This window comes from Rhinopithecus roxellana, chromosome 8 (genome assembly GCF_007565055.1).
Source record: "Rhinopithecus roxellana isolate Shanxi Qingling chromosome 8, ASM756505v1, whole genome shotgun sequence".
NCBI lineage: Eukaryota > Metazoa > Chordata > Mammalia > Primates > Cercopithecidae > Rhinopithecus > Rhinopithecus roxellana.
In genome coordinates this window covers 65,493,999-65,512,395 of record NC_044556.1, presented here as the reverse complement: position 1 = coordinate 65,512,395, position 18,397 = coordinate 65,493,999, and the positions used below count along the sequence as shown (strand labels likewise).

The window sequence follows — 18,397 nt, the reverse complement described above, 5'->3', positions numbered from 1 at the left end:
TTACGAACCTGTCCTCTACCCCATCCCAGGGCAAGGGAAAGTTTGTGCAGGGCTCTGGACCCGTGCTTCACATCCACCTACTGAGTACAGCTGTGCTTAGATTGACCCCGCCTGGCACTACTGCCTTCTCCATTCCAACTCTTCGTACTCTAGGAACTCATTTAGTCCATACTCTGGATGGGGAAACCATCTGTTGCACTGGTCTAACAGTTTCTAAGGCCTGCTCCACTCTCAGGCTACTCAGGGTCTCAGAGGGTGCTTTCACTGGCAGTTGGCACTGGAAATCTCTTAATTAGAAGCCTCTAAGCCCAGACGCCCATCTCTGATGTCTGTAGCAAGATGGCTCTGAGGTTGAGCCACTTCCCCTGAACCTCCAGCCTCCCACCTTCAGCTGCTGCATTCTGCAGTGCCCCCGGGACTAAGGTCCGGTTGTAGATTTCTGGCCTTAACAACCCCCAGCAAAATCAAGCTGCCTTTACAAACCGTAGTAAACATTTTATTTACAAATTTAAGGCGTCTTAAGTGCCTTTGAGCTACGACCTCTGGGGCGAGTCAGAGAAACAGTTTAGTCAAACACTTCACAGTCGAACCAGCTTGCTTCCGGAGAGAAGTGTTCGGCTGGTTAGCAGGACACTGAGACTCCCCTCTGCTCTGGGCAGTGTCCGCTGCAGCCAGCCGGAGCAGCGTGGGCCGAAGAGTGAATGTCGGGAGGTAGGCTCCACGCTGCGTCTCCTGTCCTGCCAAGTCGCCAACATACAGTAAGCACAAAACCCAGCTCATGGCTGGGAGGCTGCACGCAAGGCCTGGATCCCCTCCGCCCTAGTACAGTCTATACGCCGCCAAGCGCGCCTTTGGGTGGCTCGGGGCTTTTGGGAGCGCTGCTGGCTGTGGGCTGTGGCACAGGGAGAAGCTCCGAGGCGCCGCCGCAGCCGAGGCTGTTGGCGCAACCCGCACTGGTGCTGCTGCTACTAAGACTGCTGGCGCTGCTGAAGCTGAAACTACTGCCGCCGCCGCCGCCGCTGCTCCCACCACTCCCGGCACTGCTGGCGCTCATGAGACCGCCAGTGACCGGGGCCTTAATAACTGTTGTTTGGTGCAGAGAACGCTCAGCTCCCTCAGTCCGCTCCGTGTCGCTGGGGGCCATGTCCAGTGACTCGGAGTCGCTGCTCTCGCTCTCAGCCTCGCCTTCGGAGCGGCTGGGGCTCCTCTCGTCCTGCTCGCCATCTGCAGCCGGGCCTCCACCTGATGGTTTCTCGCCAGCCTCCTTGTCCTTGTCTTTTTGGGCCTGGGCCTCCTTGGAGTGCCGCCACTTCATCCGCCGGTTCTGGAACCACACCTTCACCTGCCCCGCGCCACACGGGAAGACAAGAAGAGACACTGAGATGAGACCCAGGTTTGCTTCTATCCGACTCGCGTGCACCCGCAAGCCACCTCCCTGAGTGAGAAAGGAACGCTTACCTGGCGACTCTACCAAGGACCAGGCACTGTGGTAGGCGCAGGAGCCAAGGGGCAGCCAGGAATCCTGGTCTAGGGAGCCCACTAAGACCGTTTTCAAAATGCAACTCTCAGGCCCCAGGATTAAAATGACCTGGGTGACTATTGGAAAGGCAGATTCGTGCACCCGACCCCCAACATACTTTCTCTCTACTCTAAATCCATGCATTTTTTTTCTGGACCCCCATGAGAATCTGATTAAAGTTATGGACTCCTAGTCCAGAAAAATATACATGTACCCAAGATATTGCTTACAATGTCAAGGGTTTGGTGACCCAGTGTTAAGAATTCCTGCTCTAAATTGGCCCTCTCCTCTACTGCCACTACCCAAAGCCAGTCCCTACAAAAGCAACACTTTTTAAAAAAAAAAGGAAACATGAGGAGCAGAAAGGGAAAAGGGGTTTTAAACTGTTAATCACAGTAGGGTGGGGGCACTGTTGGGCTTTCAGTAAGACAGCATTTCTTTGGTGTGTTTGTACGCAACAGCTGATAAGGACCCTGCCCTTGTTAAGGATAAGCAAATTCTCCTGGGGGCTCAGAAAACACTGGAATTAAATGTGTGCAAAGTGAAGGAAGGGTATAGAGATGGGGCAGAGAATCTATATAGATATATATGATCCCCTGGGGGACCCAGTGCGTTCACACAAGTTCCAGCTTCCTTTTTAAAAATAACATCCACAGCTGGTGGAAAACGGCTGGGCTCCTCCCATGTGTGTGTGCGTGTGTGTGTGTGTGTGTGTGTGTGTGTGTGTGTACTGGGGAGGAGAGTTGTGTAATGGAGGACAGAAAGAAACAGAGACAGCAGTTGGGGGACCAAGGAGCTAAGAAAAAGAAGCCTGCCTCTGGCTTCTGCCCTGCTGGGGACAATCAGCACCCCAGAGCTAGAGCCAGTGCTACCGGGTGCACAAGAGTGACTCTTCCACAGTCAAAACTCGGGGGGGAAAAAAAAGTCCAGTTCTTAAATATAAGAAAAAAAATTTAATTCCGGCACAATACATTTCCTATTGTCTTGAAATAATCAGATAGGCAGAACCTGCTGAAATGCTCTTGGGTATTCCAAGAAAATCATTTTTCTTTCTTTCCCTCACCTTTCCCATTCCTTCAGATTTTCTTCAGAGCCTCAGCCTTGGAATGTGTGGCCTCTCCAAGCGGACTCCTTGCCCTCCTGGAGCTAACTAATTCCGTTTGAAATTATATTTTCACTTCCTCACAACTGGGGATTTCACAATCCAGCAGAAGCAGAAGGAGGAGGAGGAAAGAGGGAGGGTGAGAGGGAAAAAAAACCAGCAACAATCTCTTGGCTTTGGGTTTTTATCTTTTCTGAAATAAACTGCCTCCTACAGCGAATTGCACTACAGTTGAGTACATCAATGTTATTTCCAGCGGCTCTTTTGCTTTCTCCGTGGTTCTTTAGCCTGCTGGCCAAAATAAACATGCAGTGCTTGTTGACACACATCTTGGGGATGAGCTCTTCTCTCGGTCCTTCTCCCTCACCCCATCTCCACCCTCCTCTTCTCCTGCCTCAAGTTGCGTAGTCCACAAAGCGTAGTCCACAAAGCCTCCTGTGCATAGTCCACAAAGCCTCCTTGCGTTTCCACCGCAGGAGGCCAGTCAGCCGGGATGGAGGGGGCCTATCGGACTAGGCCGTGCACTGCTGCCCGCCCGAGGGCGCTGTGCGCTGGAGCCGGAACTGCCTTACCTGTGCGTCCGTGAGGCCCAGCATCGCCGCCAGCTGCTTTCGGTCCGGCTTGGTCACGTACTTCTGAATCTCAAACCTTTTCTCCAGGCCTTTCCTCTGCAGGTTGGAGAACACAGCGCGAGACCATGAGCGCTTCCTTTTGTACGTCTGCGGCATGGTGTCCTTCGTGAGCACAGCGTAGGGACCTGCCGCAGAGCGGGAGCCAGAGGGAAGAAAGACAAGAGGGCCGTTCAGTACCCAGTCCTTGGCCTGCCGGCCTGGGGGTCCCCGTAAGGCTTGAAACCGTTTCGTGTTAACTGTCGATTCCACCCTCATTCAGAAAGCCCTTCGCGCATACACCGAATGGCCCCTCTAAGGAAGAATTTTACATGACAGTCGGAAGACCTAAAGCTAGCGTGGAGTGGAGAAGCCTGGAGGCTTGTCCTTTAATTCCAAGGGAAAAACATAAACCTCATGCGTGGCCATCAGGCCTACGAAGAGTAGACAAAAATGTCCCTTGGGCCTGAATAATGACAGCCCAGAATCATTGTGTGTGTGTGTGTGTGTGTGTGTGTGTGTGTGTGTGTTATTCCTGCATGTGCCCAGGCACCCAGACGTAAGCTCGCCAAGCACAAGTGTTTGAGGTCATCCTAAAATGTGTGTATGTTAATAAGTAACATCGATGTCGATGCTGCATTTTTCAAGCCACCCTCTGGGGCGAAAGACTCTGAGAAAGCCCCCACCCCACCGTCCACGCGCACACTTTCTGGGCTCTCCATGCACACCTACCCCTTTTTAAGGGGAACCTTCCAAAGCGAGTGCTAGCTCGCTGAGAAATCTTTCGGTTTCTCTCTCCTGACTCCGTAGCCTCCCGCCCCAACTTTGAGATTGCGACACCGCAGCCGCCCTGGAGGCGTCAGTCCTGAGATTTCTGACTGTCAGTCGGCTTGCCCGTTAGGCAGTACTCTGGAGTTTTTCGGTACCTGGAAACGTGTCTTGAAACTGATGCTGAACTGAATTTCTTGGGTTCGAGCTTAAGGGATTCAGGATGGCAGAAGCCTCGTTAATGGGATCTAGAGATGCGAAGAACTGGCCGGCGGAGGGCTGCAGGCCTGAGAGGTGCACCCCCGCGGGCCGCCCACCGGTTAGCAGGGACGTGAGATCTGGGGACAAGGGAAAAGGATAGCAGGTTACATCTCGGGCACACTCACACTCTCCGCTGATTTGTTCCTCCCCTTCCCCCTTGCCCTGGATTCACTTTTATTGAGCGAAGTCATGAGAGAACCCATCTCGGCGCTGAAACCTCTCTCTCCCAACAGTTGCCAAGGAGCGACGCACGAAAAGTTCTTGTGTGTCCCTCACGTCCACATGCACGCATATAGTAAGTAAAGGCTTTACAGAAATCGGCTTACGGCCTTACTTTCACGTGCCTTCCAAGAACCCCACAGACCCAAAACCTCCGCCCCAAGGAGGCCCCATTCTGCCCGCTCATCTAGGCGGTTTTGTTTATTATTTACATTTCCTGGGTGAATTTTTTACCAGAAATCAGATAAATGCGAAAGTGTTTCCCAAAAATGCTTTAGCTGTCAGAAAATATAATTCTGTCTCTAGATACGTTATTAAAGAGATCAAAGTCATTTTAGCAGATAATTACACCAACCATTTTTATAAACATTGATTCTAAGACGTGTTTTTAAAGAATCCCTGGAATAATTTTTTTGTTTGTTTTACACAGAACAGGTGAGTTTTATACCTAATGTTTTGTAGTTTTCTTACAATTCGTTTTCTTCTCTCCCATTTTACCGATTTGTCCTTAATTGTAAAAACACTCAAAGGAACCCCAAGCCAGCCCGGGGTCCCGGGAGTGGGTCAGTGGTCAGAGGCCTGCAGCCTCCAGTCCAAGACCTACCTCTCAGCGTGTTGCCTTCTTTGACTTTTGGGTCAAATTCTGCAGATAAAATGCGGTCAATTCCAAATTTGAGGTCTTTGCTGGAGGGGGCCGGGGCCGAGCCACTGTGGTGGGGGTTCGGGACCACTCGCGTCCCAGAGGCCGGGGGCTGCAGGGCGCCAGCCCGAGGCGGAGGCGGAGGCTGTTGCTGCGGCGGCTGTTGCTGCTGCGGCTGTTGCTGTTGCTGTTGTTGTTGCTGCGGGTGATGGTGGTGGTAGGCGGCTGAGAGAGGAGACAGCCGCTGTGGGAAGCCAGCCGGGACTTCGGAGGGCGCCACCACTGGGGTGGGTCGAAGCGGGGATCTGGCCGCCGCTTGGAAAGAGGCGTGCGGGTGAACCGAGCCCAAGTGCGCGGTGAGGGCGGCGGCCGAGGCCCCTGCCAGGCCCTCCGGGGCCGCCCCCAGGTCCCCCACGCCGGCATGCAGAATGTCTGCGATGCAGAAGGAGGGCTTCTTGACGGCGGCGGGGTCCAAGGGGAAGGAGCAGCCGCCAGGGCCGGTCGAGGAGCAGTAAGCGGCCGACCAGAGGCTGAAGTTGGAGGCGTAGAAGGGAGCCAGCCCGGCTGCGAACATCCTGCCGGGGTGAGCCCCGCGGCTGCCGCAGTCCAGCCGGACCGGGTGGGTGGGCGCGCGGGGAGCGGCACGCGAGTCCGGGAGAGGGCGGCCGCAGCCGAGGACGATCCGCTTTCGCTTCTCCGCCCGCACTGAAGAAGAGAGGCCGGGAGCCCTAGCGCCACCGAGGGAGGAGGCGAGGGCCGGATCTCGGCCGGTCACCGCCTCGCTCCCTGGCCTCGCTTTAAAGGCGGCGCGGCGCCCGCACTCCTCGCGGGCTGGAGGCGAATGAGGGACGCTGGGGCCGCGGGGCGGGCGGGGGAGCCAGGGAGACGGGAGCCGGACACTGCGAGAAAACCCAAACAGCTAAGCCCTAAGAGCTAAATTTAAAACAACAACAATAATAATCCGTTAGTTAGGGGGAAAAAAAAGTAATAGAAAAAAAAAAAAACTCGTCTCTAAAAACTCCCAAAGTTTTGGCAGGAGCTTTCGAGTCAGGCCCGGGGTAGGACCTCGATCCGAGCGCTCATTGGTCATCCTCATGACCAATGGGAGCGGGGAGTGGAGGGGAATTAGGAAGGAGGGGGCGTGGCCAGGCCCGAGCCCCGCCCTGGCCACGCCAAAGTGTTTGCTGCGGACGCGTGGGCTTAGTAACGCACATCGCAGTGAGTCTTGCTACTCTGCGTAGGGGCCAGGCAGCCGCTCCGGAGGGCTCTAACTCTCTTCTAATTTCTTCAGCTCCGAACCGCCACGGGGCAAAGAGGATTGGTCACAGGAGCTTTCCTGAAGCGCTTGTCACCCGGGGCGAGTTGGGGGAGTGGGGAAGGGACGGTTATCTCACTCTTTAGGGCTATGCAAAGCCCGCCTCCCGGTGGAGAGCAGAGAGCGGTTTGGACCCTTTGCTTCCCTTCTCTTGACCTCATTCTGCTTTTATTCCAGGAGTCCGTGTCCTCGGCAAAGCCCCTCATCTTTCTTGGACCCTTGCCCAAATGTTGCCACCCTGAGTCCCGGCCCAACTCAGCACCACGTCCGCCCTGTGCCTCCCTGGAGATCCTCGGGGAAGTGAGGAGGAGGGGCGACCGCAAATTAGTTTTATTCTGAGCTGTCACACAGTGACAACTTGAACGAGTGACTTTTCAAACAAAATAAGACGGATGGCTCCAAACGTCTCCCTTAGACGCAGCCAAACCTTTCCCCGGAGCCTCAGAGGCTACAAAACAGGCTGCCTCCAGAAACCCGGGAGCTGCACGCGCGTCCCTCCTTTGCAGGAGGTTGTAGGAAATGTTAGCCTCCCTCCTCCACCACATCTCCGGATCACGTGGAGTTCGTTGTTTTGCAAGTGCCCACAAGAGCAGATTTCCGTGGGGTTCAATATTGCTTTCAATTCTGTGACAGCTTCCCCAGGAACCCCTTGGGCCTGGTCGCAGGAGGAACTGCAGTGGTGATCAACGTCTTCCATTCGTGCCTTGGGTCTTTAGAACGCAGGGTGGTGGTAGTGGGGGTTTTGTGCAACATCAACATCTCTATTTTAAGAATTTGTTCTCTTTTAAATTATAGTCAGAATGGGTCTCCCCACCCCTCTCCCAAACAAACCACAGGCCACCCAGATAAGCTGTTCTTGCATATTTTCAGGAAGAAAATAAAATAATACGAATAATGAAACCACGAAATCTTTTGTTTTCGATTGCCCTAATAAGCATCTCCTAACAGAGATTCTGTGGCATTTTTATTTCCCTTCAGCACGAAGGCTCCTCACCAAATAAACCCAGAAAGGCAAGTGAACTTGCCATGCCTATCTCAAGTTCAGGGTTTGGATTCACAAAATTAATTTCTGGTGGCTTCTCTAGCCCCTTGATGCAGATGCTATCCTTTTAAGCTTTTGACTTTCTCCTGGAAAATTTCAATCACTTCCGATCAACCAGCACTAAGATCTCTCCCTCTCCCTCTCTCTCCCTCCTCCCGCCCTCCAGCTCTCCTGCTCTCCCGCTCTCCGTCTCTCTTATTGCAAGGTTTTCTTCCCCTGCTCCACGCAGCCAGGAGAGAGGTGCTATTTCCAGAGACAGATGGGTGTGTTTGGCTGAGGGTAAGGGTACCTGGGGCGACAGACGTAATAAGACCAGTCTTTCTGTGTCAAGCTGAAGGCAAAGGAGCGACAAGTACACAAGTACAACATGGGCAACTGAGGCGCTGGCTGAGGGTTCTGGTGAGCCTTCGGTGTAAGTGTGCGTAGCGGAGGCCGTGAGCCGTCTCCTTTCTAGTGCCACTTCCAGTTTGATTGTGATTCTAATTTGACTGCAAACATTAAGACCTCGGCCTAAGCCCAAACTCACGGTTGTGAAAGAGGTGCATTTACTCCTTACCGAGGCAGCGCCGCGCACCCTCACCCTCTGTCTTAAGAAATAAGACTCCCCTATCCGCATTCATCCTTTCCAAGGTTTGCGACGCTCCGGGTTGGGCACGGGATGCAGACCCGGGGGAATGCGGGCCCTCGCGAGTTCCCTGAGGCGCCCACAACTCGCATCTGCCGAGATTCAAGACCCGGAGCGCTGGGCAGATGTGGCAAAAGCGAGGCCCCGAGGCCTGCCGAGTCCTTGCCGCGCCGCGAGCCTCCCTTTCTCCGCCAGGCCAGTGGCTGGATTGCAAGTTGCAACTTCGCCCGCGCGCCCCTTGCTCTCCCAGGCCTCGGCTTCCTTGCAATCGCATCGGCGCCATCCAAGGCCTTACTCCCAGCTCCCGGAGGCAAACGCGAAAAGCAAGTCTTTGGAGCGACCCTCGCCGCCCCCTCAACCGCTTCCCCAGGCCCAAGCCTGGCCCCTGCAGGCCCCTCGCCGAGTTCTGAGCCCGCAGACTCCCGCCCTCCTTACTCCCCACTCTTCAGAACCAAGAAAGCAGCAGGAAACCCTGGGCTCGCCGGAGTTCAGGTCATCTCCTGTTTTTTGATGGGCTCAAACTCGGACTAAATGAGCGGATGTGCCTGCGAGATTGGTCTCAAAATAGAAGCGGCCTTAGTATTTTAGGATACTGCAGAAATCCTTATTTCTTCCGGAGAAAAACTCTATAATGACTCCTAGCACTTCCCCTTTCAATATTTGTGCAACTTTATCTCCACCGGCAAGTTGCTCGGGTGACGCAAATCCGCCCTTGTGTATTACAACTACCAAAATAAATGCACGGAAATCAATTCCCTTCTAGCAATGAAAATATAAATATACAGCTGCGACTTTCCCCTTTAATCTTTGCTTTCCGAGCGGCTCCGGGCTGTGGCGAAATGAACTGGCCCAGAGCTATTGAGCCGGGCAGGGAGGTCCTGAGGGCAGAAGCGAGGGCTCCCCAGGGCCTGGTAGCCATGGGGGTTGAGGATCTAACAGGAAAGAAAAGCGCCTGGTTAAACCGAATTAACCTGAGCTTGGTCTACGCAGCGGAGACTCTAACTGTGGCTTCATTTTTTGGGAAAATGTCGCATTGGCTGGGGTTTCTGATCTTTCTGACTTCTGTCTTTAATGCTTTCAACTCATCACTTCACTTTTCCTAGTTAGACATAGCCAAAGACGATTTCACCATACTGGGAATGGATAAGATCAGACAAGGTTCTTTCTATAATTTAACAATATAGCTTATGGGTACTTAGGGTTTAAAAGGGACCTGAATCAGGGGCTTATGCAATGACTGACGCAAGAGATGGGTTTCACCATCCTTTGGTTCTCCCTGTCTTTGGAGCTTCCATATTTAAATTATCAGTGCAGATTTTTGTCCCAAAACCAGAGTCACAGATCCACACTGAGCATAGGTCAATTATAATGAATGCTGGGCCTTGTATATTACAGGACCATAACTCTGCAAGGGCTTGAACTGGCTATATCGGCTATCTGTTTTGCTTTTCTTGTACATTCTGAGCAAAATAATGTGCAAGGCAGATGCTCTGTGGACTTGGGAACCCCTCTCCTCTGAATTTCAAATATTCTTGCAAACATGGTACCTACTGGCTTCAAGAAAAGAGATGGAAATAATTAAATATTTACAATCAGAAAGAAAAAGAAACACAGCTTATCCAGCTACTTGAGAATTCAAGAAATTTACAGCAATGTAGGAATCTGTGTATACTATGCCTGTCTTCCTGCCAGCTGGAGATTTATGGATCACTGGGCCCAGCAGTCATACTTAGTAGTGGATATGGGAGTTCTGTTCTTTGTGGGTGTAGACACCAGAGATTAGGACCCTAATGACCCCCCACAGACATATCCCCTACCCACACACACATACTTTGACCTATTCTAAGTAGGACACAACTCTCTTTTCTTGGAGACCTTAGAGTTATTCCAGAATTTCTGAGTTTTGAGAAAAGTTGGACTTTTCTATGGGGTGAGAAAAGCAAATAATGCAATAGAGCTACAAGCATCCATAGCTATTTGATTTATTCTTTTTCCTTTTCTCCATTTCCCAGATGTGGCAGATTTGCAGGTGGCTAGCTCTCTATGTGGCTGTGGCCCTGCCCTTGAACTTTAGCCAAAGGTCTTGCTCTAAAGTTTCAGACAGCCTTTTGGCTCTGATTCCATTTGCCCTTTCCCCTCATAGGGCAATATCTCACATAGGAAATGTGTGAGATATTTCCCTTCCCTCACTACTAAGATATACCACTTTACATATATGTACCTCTCTCTCTCTCTCTCTCTCACACACACACACACACACACACACACACACACACACAGTCTCTGGGAATCTTAGAAATGGTGGGGGGTGGGGAAGGGAAGGCAGGCAGTTTGGGATTTGTTGCTGTTTCAAAGAGCGCTTCTGTGCCGCTCCAAGTCATCCTCTCTACATCCAGCCAAGAAAGACCCCGAATCTCATAAAAACCTACAGCAGAACCCATTTCAACATGACACATTATAACAGACTCATATACGTTTACAATGAAATCATAAGAGTAAAATATGACAGCCTATCTGTAGCATATACGAGCTTACATACTTCTTTGCACAGGCTCCTATTTAGTAGCTGTAAATGGTGCTCTCCCACTCCCAATACATTAGCCACTCATCTTGGATTTGTTGCCTGAATTATTGAATCTGAATGGCTGGTTGTTAAGGTAGGAGAAGGAAGAGTAGGTGAAAATCATATATCCAAAACAGGGAGGGATGAAAGGCGTTCCCAAAGCAGTATTTCTCTAAACAAACAAATAAACCTTCTTCCCTTTGAGACAGGTTTTCAAGTTAGAGCACAGGTTCTAAGGCCAGAAGAGGGACTCAGGCCCAGACTAAAAAGCAGTCATGGGAAGGGATCTTCTGAAGGGAAAGAATCCTGGAGTCAATGAGAGGGATTTTGCAGATAAAGCCAAACGGTTGTTGTCCCCGTCTCAGTGGTCCTAATCTGCCCACCAGCACCCACCATAACTGGGACAGCCCTGGATTTAATGACAGACTCCCCCCAGCCCTGTCCCAGCCCACTACGCCCAGGCATCTCCCTCCCTGGAGGAGCCCACCTAGTACTGAAAGTTGGTTCTCTGCTGACACCTGCTGGACCATCTCCACATTGTTTTCTGGCTGTAACCATCCTGTGCCAGCAATATTGTTATGATGAAAGTTGACTCTTCCTTTTGCAAAAATGCAGGTTTCTAAAATTGGCTTTGACTAGCAGCTGTTTCCTTCCATATTGCAACAATATGGGAAGATTTTGTACTATGTGTTTAAAATCACTAGACCGGGCGAGGGAAGCAGTCATGGTTCAGGAATAATACTGTGTACATTTTACAGATCTCAAGGTCAATTCACATTTATTGTCTCACTTCTTTGAAATAGCCAACTGTAGGAGGATACCGACGAGGGATTATTATCCCATTTGACTTTAGGAAGTTGATCCTCAGAAAGGTTAAGTGGCTTGCCCAAGGTGACGTAGTTGGGAAATGGTGTTGGAGGGAACAGAGGCTAGGTTTTCTGGTTCATCAACCAGTACTATACCATTCAGCCAATTTCTTCAGGGAAAATGGTTTATTCAGAGGAAAAACTCTTTGCCCTCAATCAGAATGTGTATTGACTTCAAACAAGGAGCTGGAGAAAAGAAGTATGTCTAATCCAGACATACTACCCTACCCTGAAATTTCTTTCTCTCCTCAGCATTAAATGTGGAGACTTCCTTGCCTCCCAGTATCATGCCACTAGTCAAATTCTAATTTGGCATCTACCCAAATGAGGTCCAAATTTGATTTGAGTAGATGCTCCAAATCAGAATTCAATGAGTAGCGTGATACTGTGTTCAAATCACATCTGCAAATGAAAATAAATCCCTCAGTTGATAATTCAGTTTTGTCTTTGCATTAATAAAAGTAAATCATTTTGACTATTTAAAATATCCAATCAACTAGATAGTTTGCCTAGGAAGGCATTTTTCTAAACCTTCTCACCCACCCTCCTTGCCCTCCATCATAACATCCTGGTCACTTTTTTCCATTGCAACTGGAAAGCAGTATATTTTGGTTGCCATCAAAGCCCTGACTTCAAACTCTATGACCCTCTGAATGTGAGAATGTCTCTCAGCTTCCAATGCTTCATCCCTCTCTCTAGTATTACCCTCATCTCCCCACCCTACTCTTTTTCCCACAGCAGCCATGTGCAATGGAGATTTCTACAGGAAGCATGACATGTGAGGTGCTCAAGAGGCAGGAGCTTAAGAAGCCTGTGAGCAGATTTTAAGAGGTTTCTATGCAGATCCCAGAAGCAGGCATCCTTGACAGCAGGGAGCCTCAAAGCAGACATAGTGTTCCCTGTTATTCTGGTCTGCTGGAAGATAAGAGGCTTTCAGTTGCTCTCCCCACTCTTTTGCTTCTTTTCCCTCCCCCATAACAAATATTATTTTAGTAATCAAGGTCATATAGAATCTTCTGAAATTTCTTAGAATTTTTCAAACTTACTGCCAACCTCCCTGGTTGAGAATTTCCTTTCGTCATGCCTAGATAGAGAGAAATGGTGAGTTCTAGGGCCATGCACTCTGCTAAGCACTCTACAGACATTATCTCATATGATTCTAACTTCTTTCTATTTTTTTATTTTTTAGAGATGGGGTCTCACTATGTTGCCCAGTCTGGTATCAAACTCCTAGCATCAAACAATCCTCTCATCTTGGCATCCCAAAGTTCTGGGATTATAGGCGTGAGCCACTGGACCTGACCCTCTCTCACGTGCTTCTAAAAACAAGTTCAGGAAGGAGCTATCATTATTTCCATTTTACTTGGGGGTAAGGGAGGCCTAGAATGGTTAAGTAACTTACCTAAGGTCACAGTAAGTAGGGCACATTGAATTTGAAGCTGCATTTTTTAGCCACTAGGCTTCTTGCTCATTGTTAAAGTTTAATTTTTATGTCAACTTGACTTGGCCATGGGATGCCCAGATAAACACGATTGTGGGTGTGTCCATGAGGGTGTTTCTGGATGACATTAACATTTGAGTTGGCAGACTGAGTAAAGCAGATTTCTCTCCCCACTGTGGGTAGGCCTCATCCAATCCATTGGCGGCCTACATAGAACAAAAAGCTGAGTAAGGAGAATTTACTCTCTCTGCCTGTTTTCAACTGAGATATTGGTATTCTCCTGCACTGATGGAATTTACACCATCAGCTCTCCTGGGTCTCCAGCGTGTAGGCAGCAGATCATGAAACTTCTAAGCCTCCATAATTGCTTGACTCTACAGTCAATTGCAAACTCTATAGTTAGTAGGAGACCCCAGTTTCTGCATGCAGCAATGGCTTGCTGTGTGCACATGACTACCTACCTTTCCTGAAAGCTGAGACCTCACTCTGCTTGGTTTCCTTTTCAGCTCTTCCCAGTTAACTCTCTCAAGGTCAAATAAATTAAAACTGTTAAAAAAAAAAAAAATGGTGAGGTAGAGGCAGTGACACTTAGCCTCAATCAAATATCCATGGTTGATTCTGTGATGAGCAGGAATTGATAATCACAATTCTTCATTATAGTTTGCCTTGAACTATATGTTTAATATGATAATAAGAATTTTTTTTTGAGTCAGGGTCTCACTGTTGTCCGGGCTGGAGTGCAGTGGCACGCTCATGGCTCACTGCAGCCTTGACCTCCTGGGTTCAAGCAATCTGCCCACCTCAGCCTCCCAAGTAGCAGAGACTACAAGTATGCACCACCACACCTGGCTAATTTGTGTGTGTGTGTGTGTGTGTGTAGAGAAGGGGTTTCACCACATTGCCCAGGCTGGTCTCAAACTCCCGAGCTCAAGTGATCTGCACACCTCAGTCCTGCAAAGTGCTGGGAATACAAGCATAAGCCACTGTGCCCAACTGAAACATGTTTAAGATAATTATTTGATAAACTTGGTTGTAACGTTATTTTTACGTGTTCACTGTGTTATTTTCAATAAATTCCTCTTCTTAATGCTTTCAACATAGGTTCCATTGTGAAAGCAGTTTGGTGTTTGTTTGTTTGTTTGTTTGTTTGTTTGTTTGTTTGTTTGTTGAGAAAGAGTCTTACTCCATCGCCCAGGCTGGAGTGCAGTGGCATGATCTCAGCTCACTGCAACCTCTGCCTCCCAGGCTCTATCGATTCTCCTGCCTCAGCCTCCTGAGTAGCTGGGGTTACAGGCGCCTGCCAACACGCCCAGCTAATTTTTGTATTTTTAGTAGAGACAGGGTTTCACCATGTTGGCCAGGCTGGTCTTGAACTTCTGCCCTCAAATAATCCACCCGCGTCGGCCACCCAAAGTGCTGAGATTATAGGCATGAGCCACTGCACCCGGCCAGCAGTTTGGTTTTTTAAAGCAAGAATATCTCTACAGATTTGTTAAGTTGGGTGTTACTTAAGAAACAGAGAAAAATCTGCGTGTTTGCAGAGCTATCATGTGAACGATGTAATTTTAATCCTATGACTGGAGACAGTAATGGGGAATAGGTCTTGGAGAGACTGGGGGAATCTCAAATCCAGACCTAACAATTGTATATAATCCCAGTGGAGAAGTGAGGCATCCAAAGAAGCCCATATGGCTGCACAAGGGGCTCTTCAGTAGGCTTCAATCTTTAAAAAAGCATATAGCAAAACAGGAGTTTACAAAGACAAAGTCCAAGAGAGTGGCAGTAACCTCTAAGTGCACTTGCAGAATGCCTAGAGTCCATGGTGAAGTTAGACTTGTAAAGTATGTGATTGGTAGCAAACAGGACTTTTAAATCTATGCCAATTGTGAATGGAAGTTCATTCATGATTTGGCTCTCTGTTTGTCTGTTACTGGTGTATAAGAATGCTTGTGATTTTTGCACATTAATTTTGTATCCTGAGACTTTGCTGAAGTTGCTTATCAGCTTAAGGAGATTTTGGGCTGAGACGATGGGGTTTTCTAAATATACAATCATGTCATCTGCAAACAGGGACAATTTGACTTCTTCTTTTCCTAACTGAATACCCTTGATTTCTTTCTCTTGCCTGATTGCCCTAGCCAGAACTTCCAACACTATGTTGAATAGGAGTGGTGAGAGAGGGCATCCCTGTCTTGTGCCAGTTTTCAAAGGGAATTTTTCCAGTTTTTGCCCATTCAGTATGATATTAGCTGTGGGTTTGTCATAAATAGCTCTTATTATTTTGAGGTACGTTCCATCAATACCGAATTTATTGAGCGTTTTTAGCATGAAGGGCTGTTGAATTTTGTCAAAAGCCTTTTCTGCATCTATTGGGATAATCATGTGGTTCTTCTCTTTGGTTCTCTTTATATGCTGGATTACATTTATTGATTTGCGAATGTTGAACCAGCCTTGCATCCCAGGGATGAAGCCCACTTGATCATGATGGATAAGCTTTTTGATGTGCTGCTGAATCCAGTTTGCCAGTATTTTATTGAGGATTTTTGCATCGATGTTCATCAGGGATATTGGTCTAAAATTCTCTTTTTTTGTTGTGTCTCTGCCAGGCTTTGGTATCAGGATGATGTTGGCCTCATAAAATGAGTTAGGGTGGATTCCCTCTTTTTCTATCGATTGGAATAGTTTCAGAAGGAATGGTACCAGCTCCTCCTTGTACCTCTGGTAGAATTCAGCTGTGAATCCATCTGGTCCTGGACTGTTTTGGTTGGTAGGCTATTAATTATTGCCTCAATATCAGAGCCTGCTATTGGTCTATTCAGGGATTCAACTTCTTCCTGGTTTAGTCTTGGAAGAGTGTAAGTTTCCAGGAAATTATCCATTTCTTCTAGATTTTCTAGTTGATTTGCCTAGAGGTGTTTATAGTATTCTCTGATGGAAGTTTGTATTTCTGTGGGGTCAGTGGTGATATCCCCTTTATCATTTTTTATTGCGACTATTTGATTCCTCTCTCTTTTCTTCTTTATTAGTCTTGCTAGCGGTCTGTCAATTTTGTTGATCTTTTCAAAAAACCAACTCCTGGATTCATTGATTTTTGGAGGGTTTTTTGTGTCTCTATCTCCTTCAGTTCTGCTCTGATCTTAGTCATTTCTTGCCTTCTGCTAGCTTTTGAATGTGTTTCCTCTTGCCTCTCTAGTTCTTTTAATTGTGATGTTAGAGTGTCAATTTTAGATCTTTCCTGCTTTCTCTTGTGGGCATTTAGTGCTGTAAATTTCCCTCTACACACTGCTTTAAATGTGTCCCAGAGATTCTGGTATGTTGTATCTTTGTTCTCATTGGTTTCAAAGAACATCTTTATTTCTGCCTTCATTTCGTTATGTACCCAGTAGTCATTCAGGAGCAGGTTGTTCAGTTTCCATGTAGTTGAGCGGTTTTGATTGAGTTTCTTAGTCCTGAGTTCTAGTTTGATTGCACTGTGGTCTTCCATTCACAATTGCTTCAAAGAGAATAAAATATCTAGGAATCCAACTTACAAGGGATGTAAAGGACCTCTTCAAAGAGAACTACAAACCACTGCTCAGTGAAATAAAAGAGGACACAAACAAATGGAAGAACATACCATGCTCATGGATAGGAAGAATCAATATCGTGAAAATGGCCATACTGCCCAAGGTTATTTATAGATTCAATGCCATCCCCATCAAGCTACCAATGAGTTTCTTCACAGAATTGGAAAAAACTGCTTTAAAGTTCATATGGAACCAAAAAAGAGCCCGCATTGCCAAGACAATCCTAAGTCAAAAGGACAAAGCTGGAGGCGTCACGTTACCTGACTTCAAACTATACTACAAGGCTACAGTAACCAAAACAGCATGGTACTGGTACCAAAACAGAGATATAGACCAATGGAACAGAACAGAGTCCTCAGAAATAATACCACACATCTACAGCCATCTGATCTTTGACAAACCTGAGAGAAACAAGAAATGGGGAAAGGATTCCCTATTTCATAAATGGTGCTGGGAAAATTGGCTAGCCATAAGTAGAAAGCTGAAACTGGATCCTTTCCTTACTCCTTATACGAAGATTAATTCAAGATGGATTAGAGACTTAAATGTTAGACCTAATACCATAAAAACCCTAGAAGAAAATCTAGGTAGTACCATTCAGGACATAGGCATGGGCAAGGACTTCATGTCTAAAACACCAAAAGCAACGGCAGCAAAAGCCAAAATTGACAAATGGGATCTAATTAAACTAAAGAGCTTCTGCACAGCAAAAGAAACTACCATCAGAGTGAACAGGCAACCTACAGAATGGGAGAAAATTTTTGCAATCTACTCATCTGACAAAGGGCTAATATCCAGAATCTACAAAGAACTCAAACAAATATACAAGAAAAAAACAAACAACCCCATCAAAAAGTGGGCAAAGGATATGAACAGACATTTCTCAAAAGAAGACATTCATACAGCCAACAGACACATGAAAAAATGCTCATCATCACTCGCCATCAGAGAAATGCAAATCAAAACCACAATGAGATACCATCTCACACCAGTTAAATTGGCAATCATTAAAAAGTCAGGAAACAACAGGTGTTGGAGAGGATGTGGAGAGATAGGAACACTTTTACACTGTTGGTGGGATTGTAAACTAGTTCAACCATTATGGAAAACAGTATGGCAATTCCTCAAGGATCTAGAACTAGATGTACCATATGACCCAGCCATCCCACTACTGGGTATATACCCAAAGGATTATAAATCATGCTGCTATAAAGACACATGCACACGTATGTTTATTGCGGCACTATTCACAATAGCAAAGACTTGGAATCAACCCAAATGTCCATCTGTGACAGACTGGATTAAGAAAATGTGGCACATATACACCATGGAATACTATGCAGCCATAAAAAAGGATGAGTTTGCGTCCTTTGTAGGGACATGGATGCAGCTGGAAACCATCATTCTTAGCAAACTATCACAACAGAAAACGAAACACTGCATGTTCTCACTCATAGGTGGGAACTGAACAATGAGACCACTTGGACTCGGGAAGGGGAACATCACACACCGGGGCCTATCATGGGGAGGGGGGAGGAGGGAGGGATTGTATTGGGAGTTATACCTGATATAAATGATGAATTGATGGGTGCTGACGAGTTGATGTGTGCAGCACACCAACATGGCACAAGTATACATATGTAACAAACCTGCACATTATGCACATATACCCTAGAACTTAAAGTATAATAATAATAAATAAATAAATAAATAAATAAATAAATAAATAAATAAATAAATAAAATTATAAGCTCTAAAAAGTAAAAAAAATAAAAAAATTAAAAAAAATAAATCTATGCCTACACAGAAGGATGAAAAAGTACCAGGTTTCAGTGAACATGATGCAATCGTTGATAACAGAG

The 18,397-nt window shown here is 47.5% G+C and overlaps 1 protein-coding gene across 1 annotated transcript; it reads right to left on the bottom strand.

The window, feature by feature from the left end:
- Positions 1-474: 474 nt before the first annotated feature.
- On the bottom strand, positions 475-6,174 carry HLX (H2.0 like homeobox). The gene is made up of 4 exons (XM_010357902.2): positions 5,082-6,174; positions 4,156-4,335; positions 3,194-3,378; positions 475-1,342 (listed from the first exon to the last, which is right to left on the bottom strand). Exons 1-4 carry the CDS (start codon positions 5,689-5,691, stop codon positions 830-832), a joined length of 1,488 nt encoding a protein of 495 aa, XP_010356204.2. The 5' UTR covers positions 5,692-6,174; the 3' UTR covers positions 475-829.
- Between the last annotated feature and the right edge of the window lie 12,223 nt (positions 6,175-18,397).

Excerpts from the sequence above, each read along its gene's own strand:
- HLX (XM_010357902.2), bottom strand. The coding sequence starts at position 5,691 with ATGTTCGCAGCCGGGCTGGCTCCCTTCTACGCCTCCAACTTCAGCCTC. Across the intron at positions 4,336-5,081 it reads AGAAGGCAACACGCTGAGAG|ATCTCACGTCCCTGCTAACC; the intron begins GTAGGTCTTGGA and ends CCTTGTCCCCAG. Across the intron at positions 3,379-4,155 it reads GTTTCAAGACACGTTTCCAG|GTCCCTACGCTGTGCTCACG; the intron begins GTACCGAAAAAC and ends GCTCTGCGGCAG.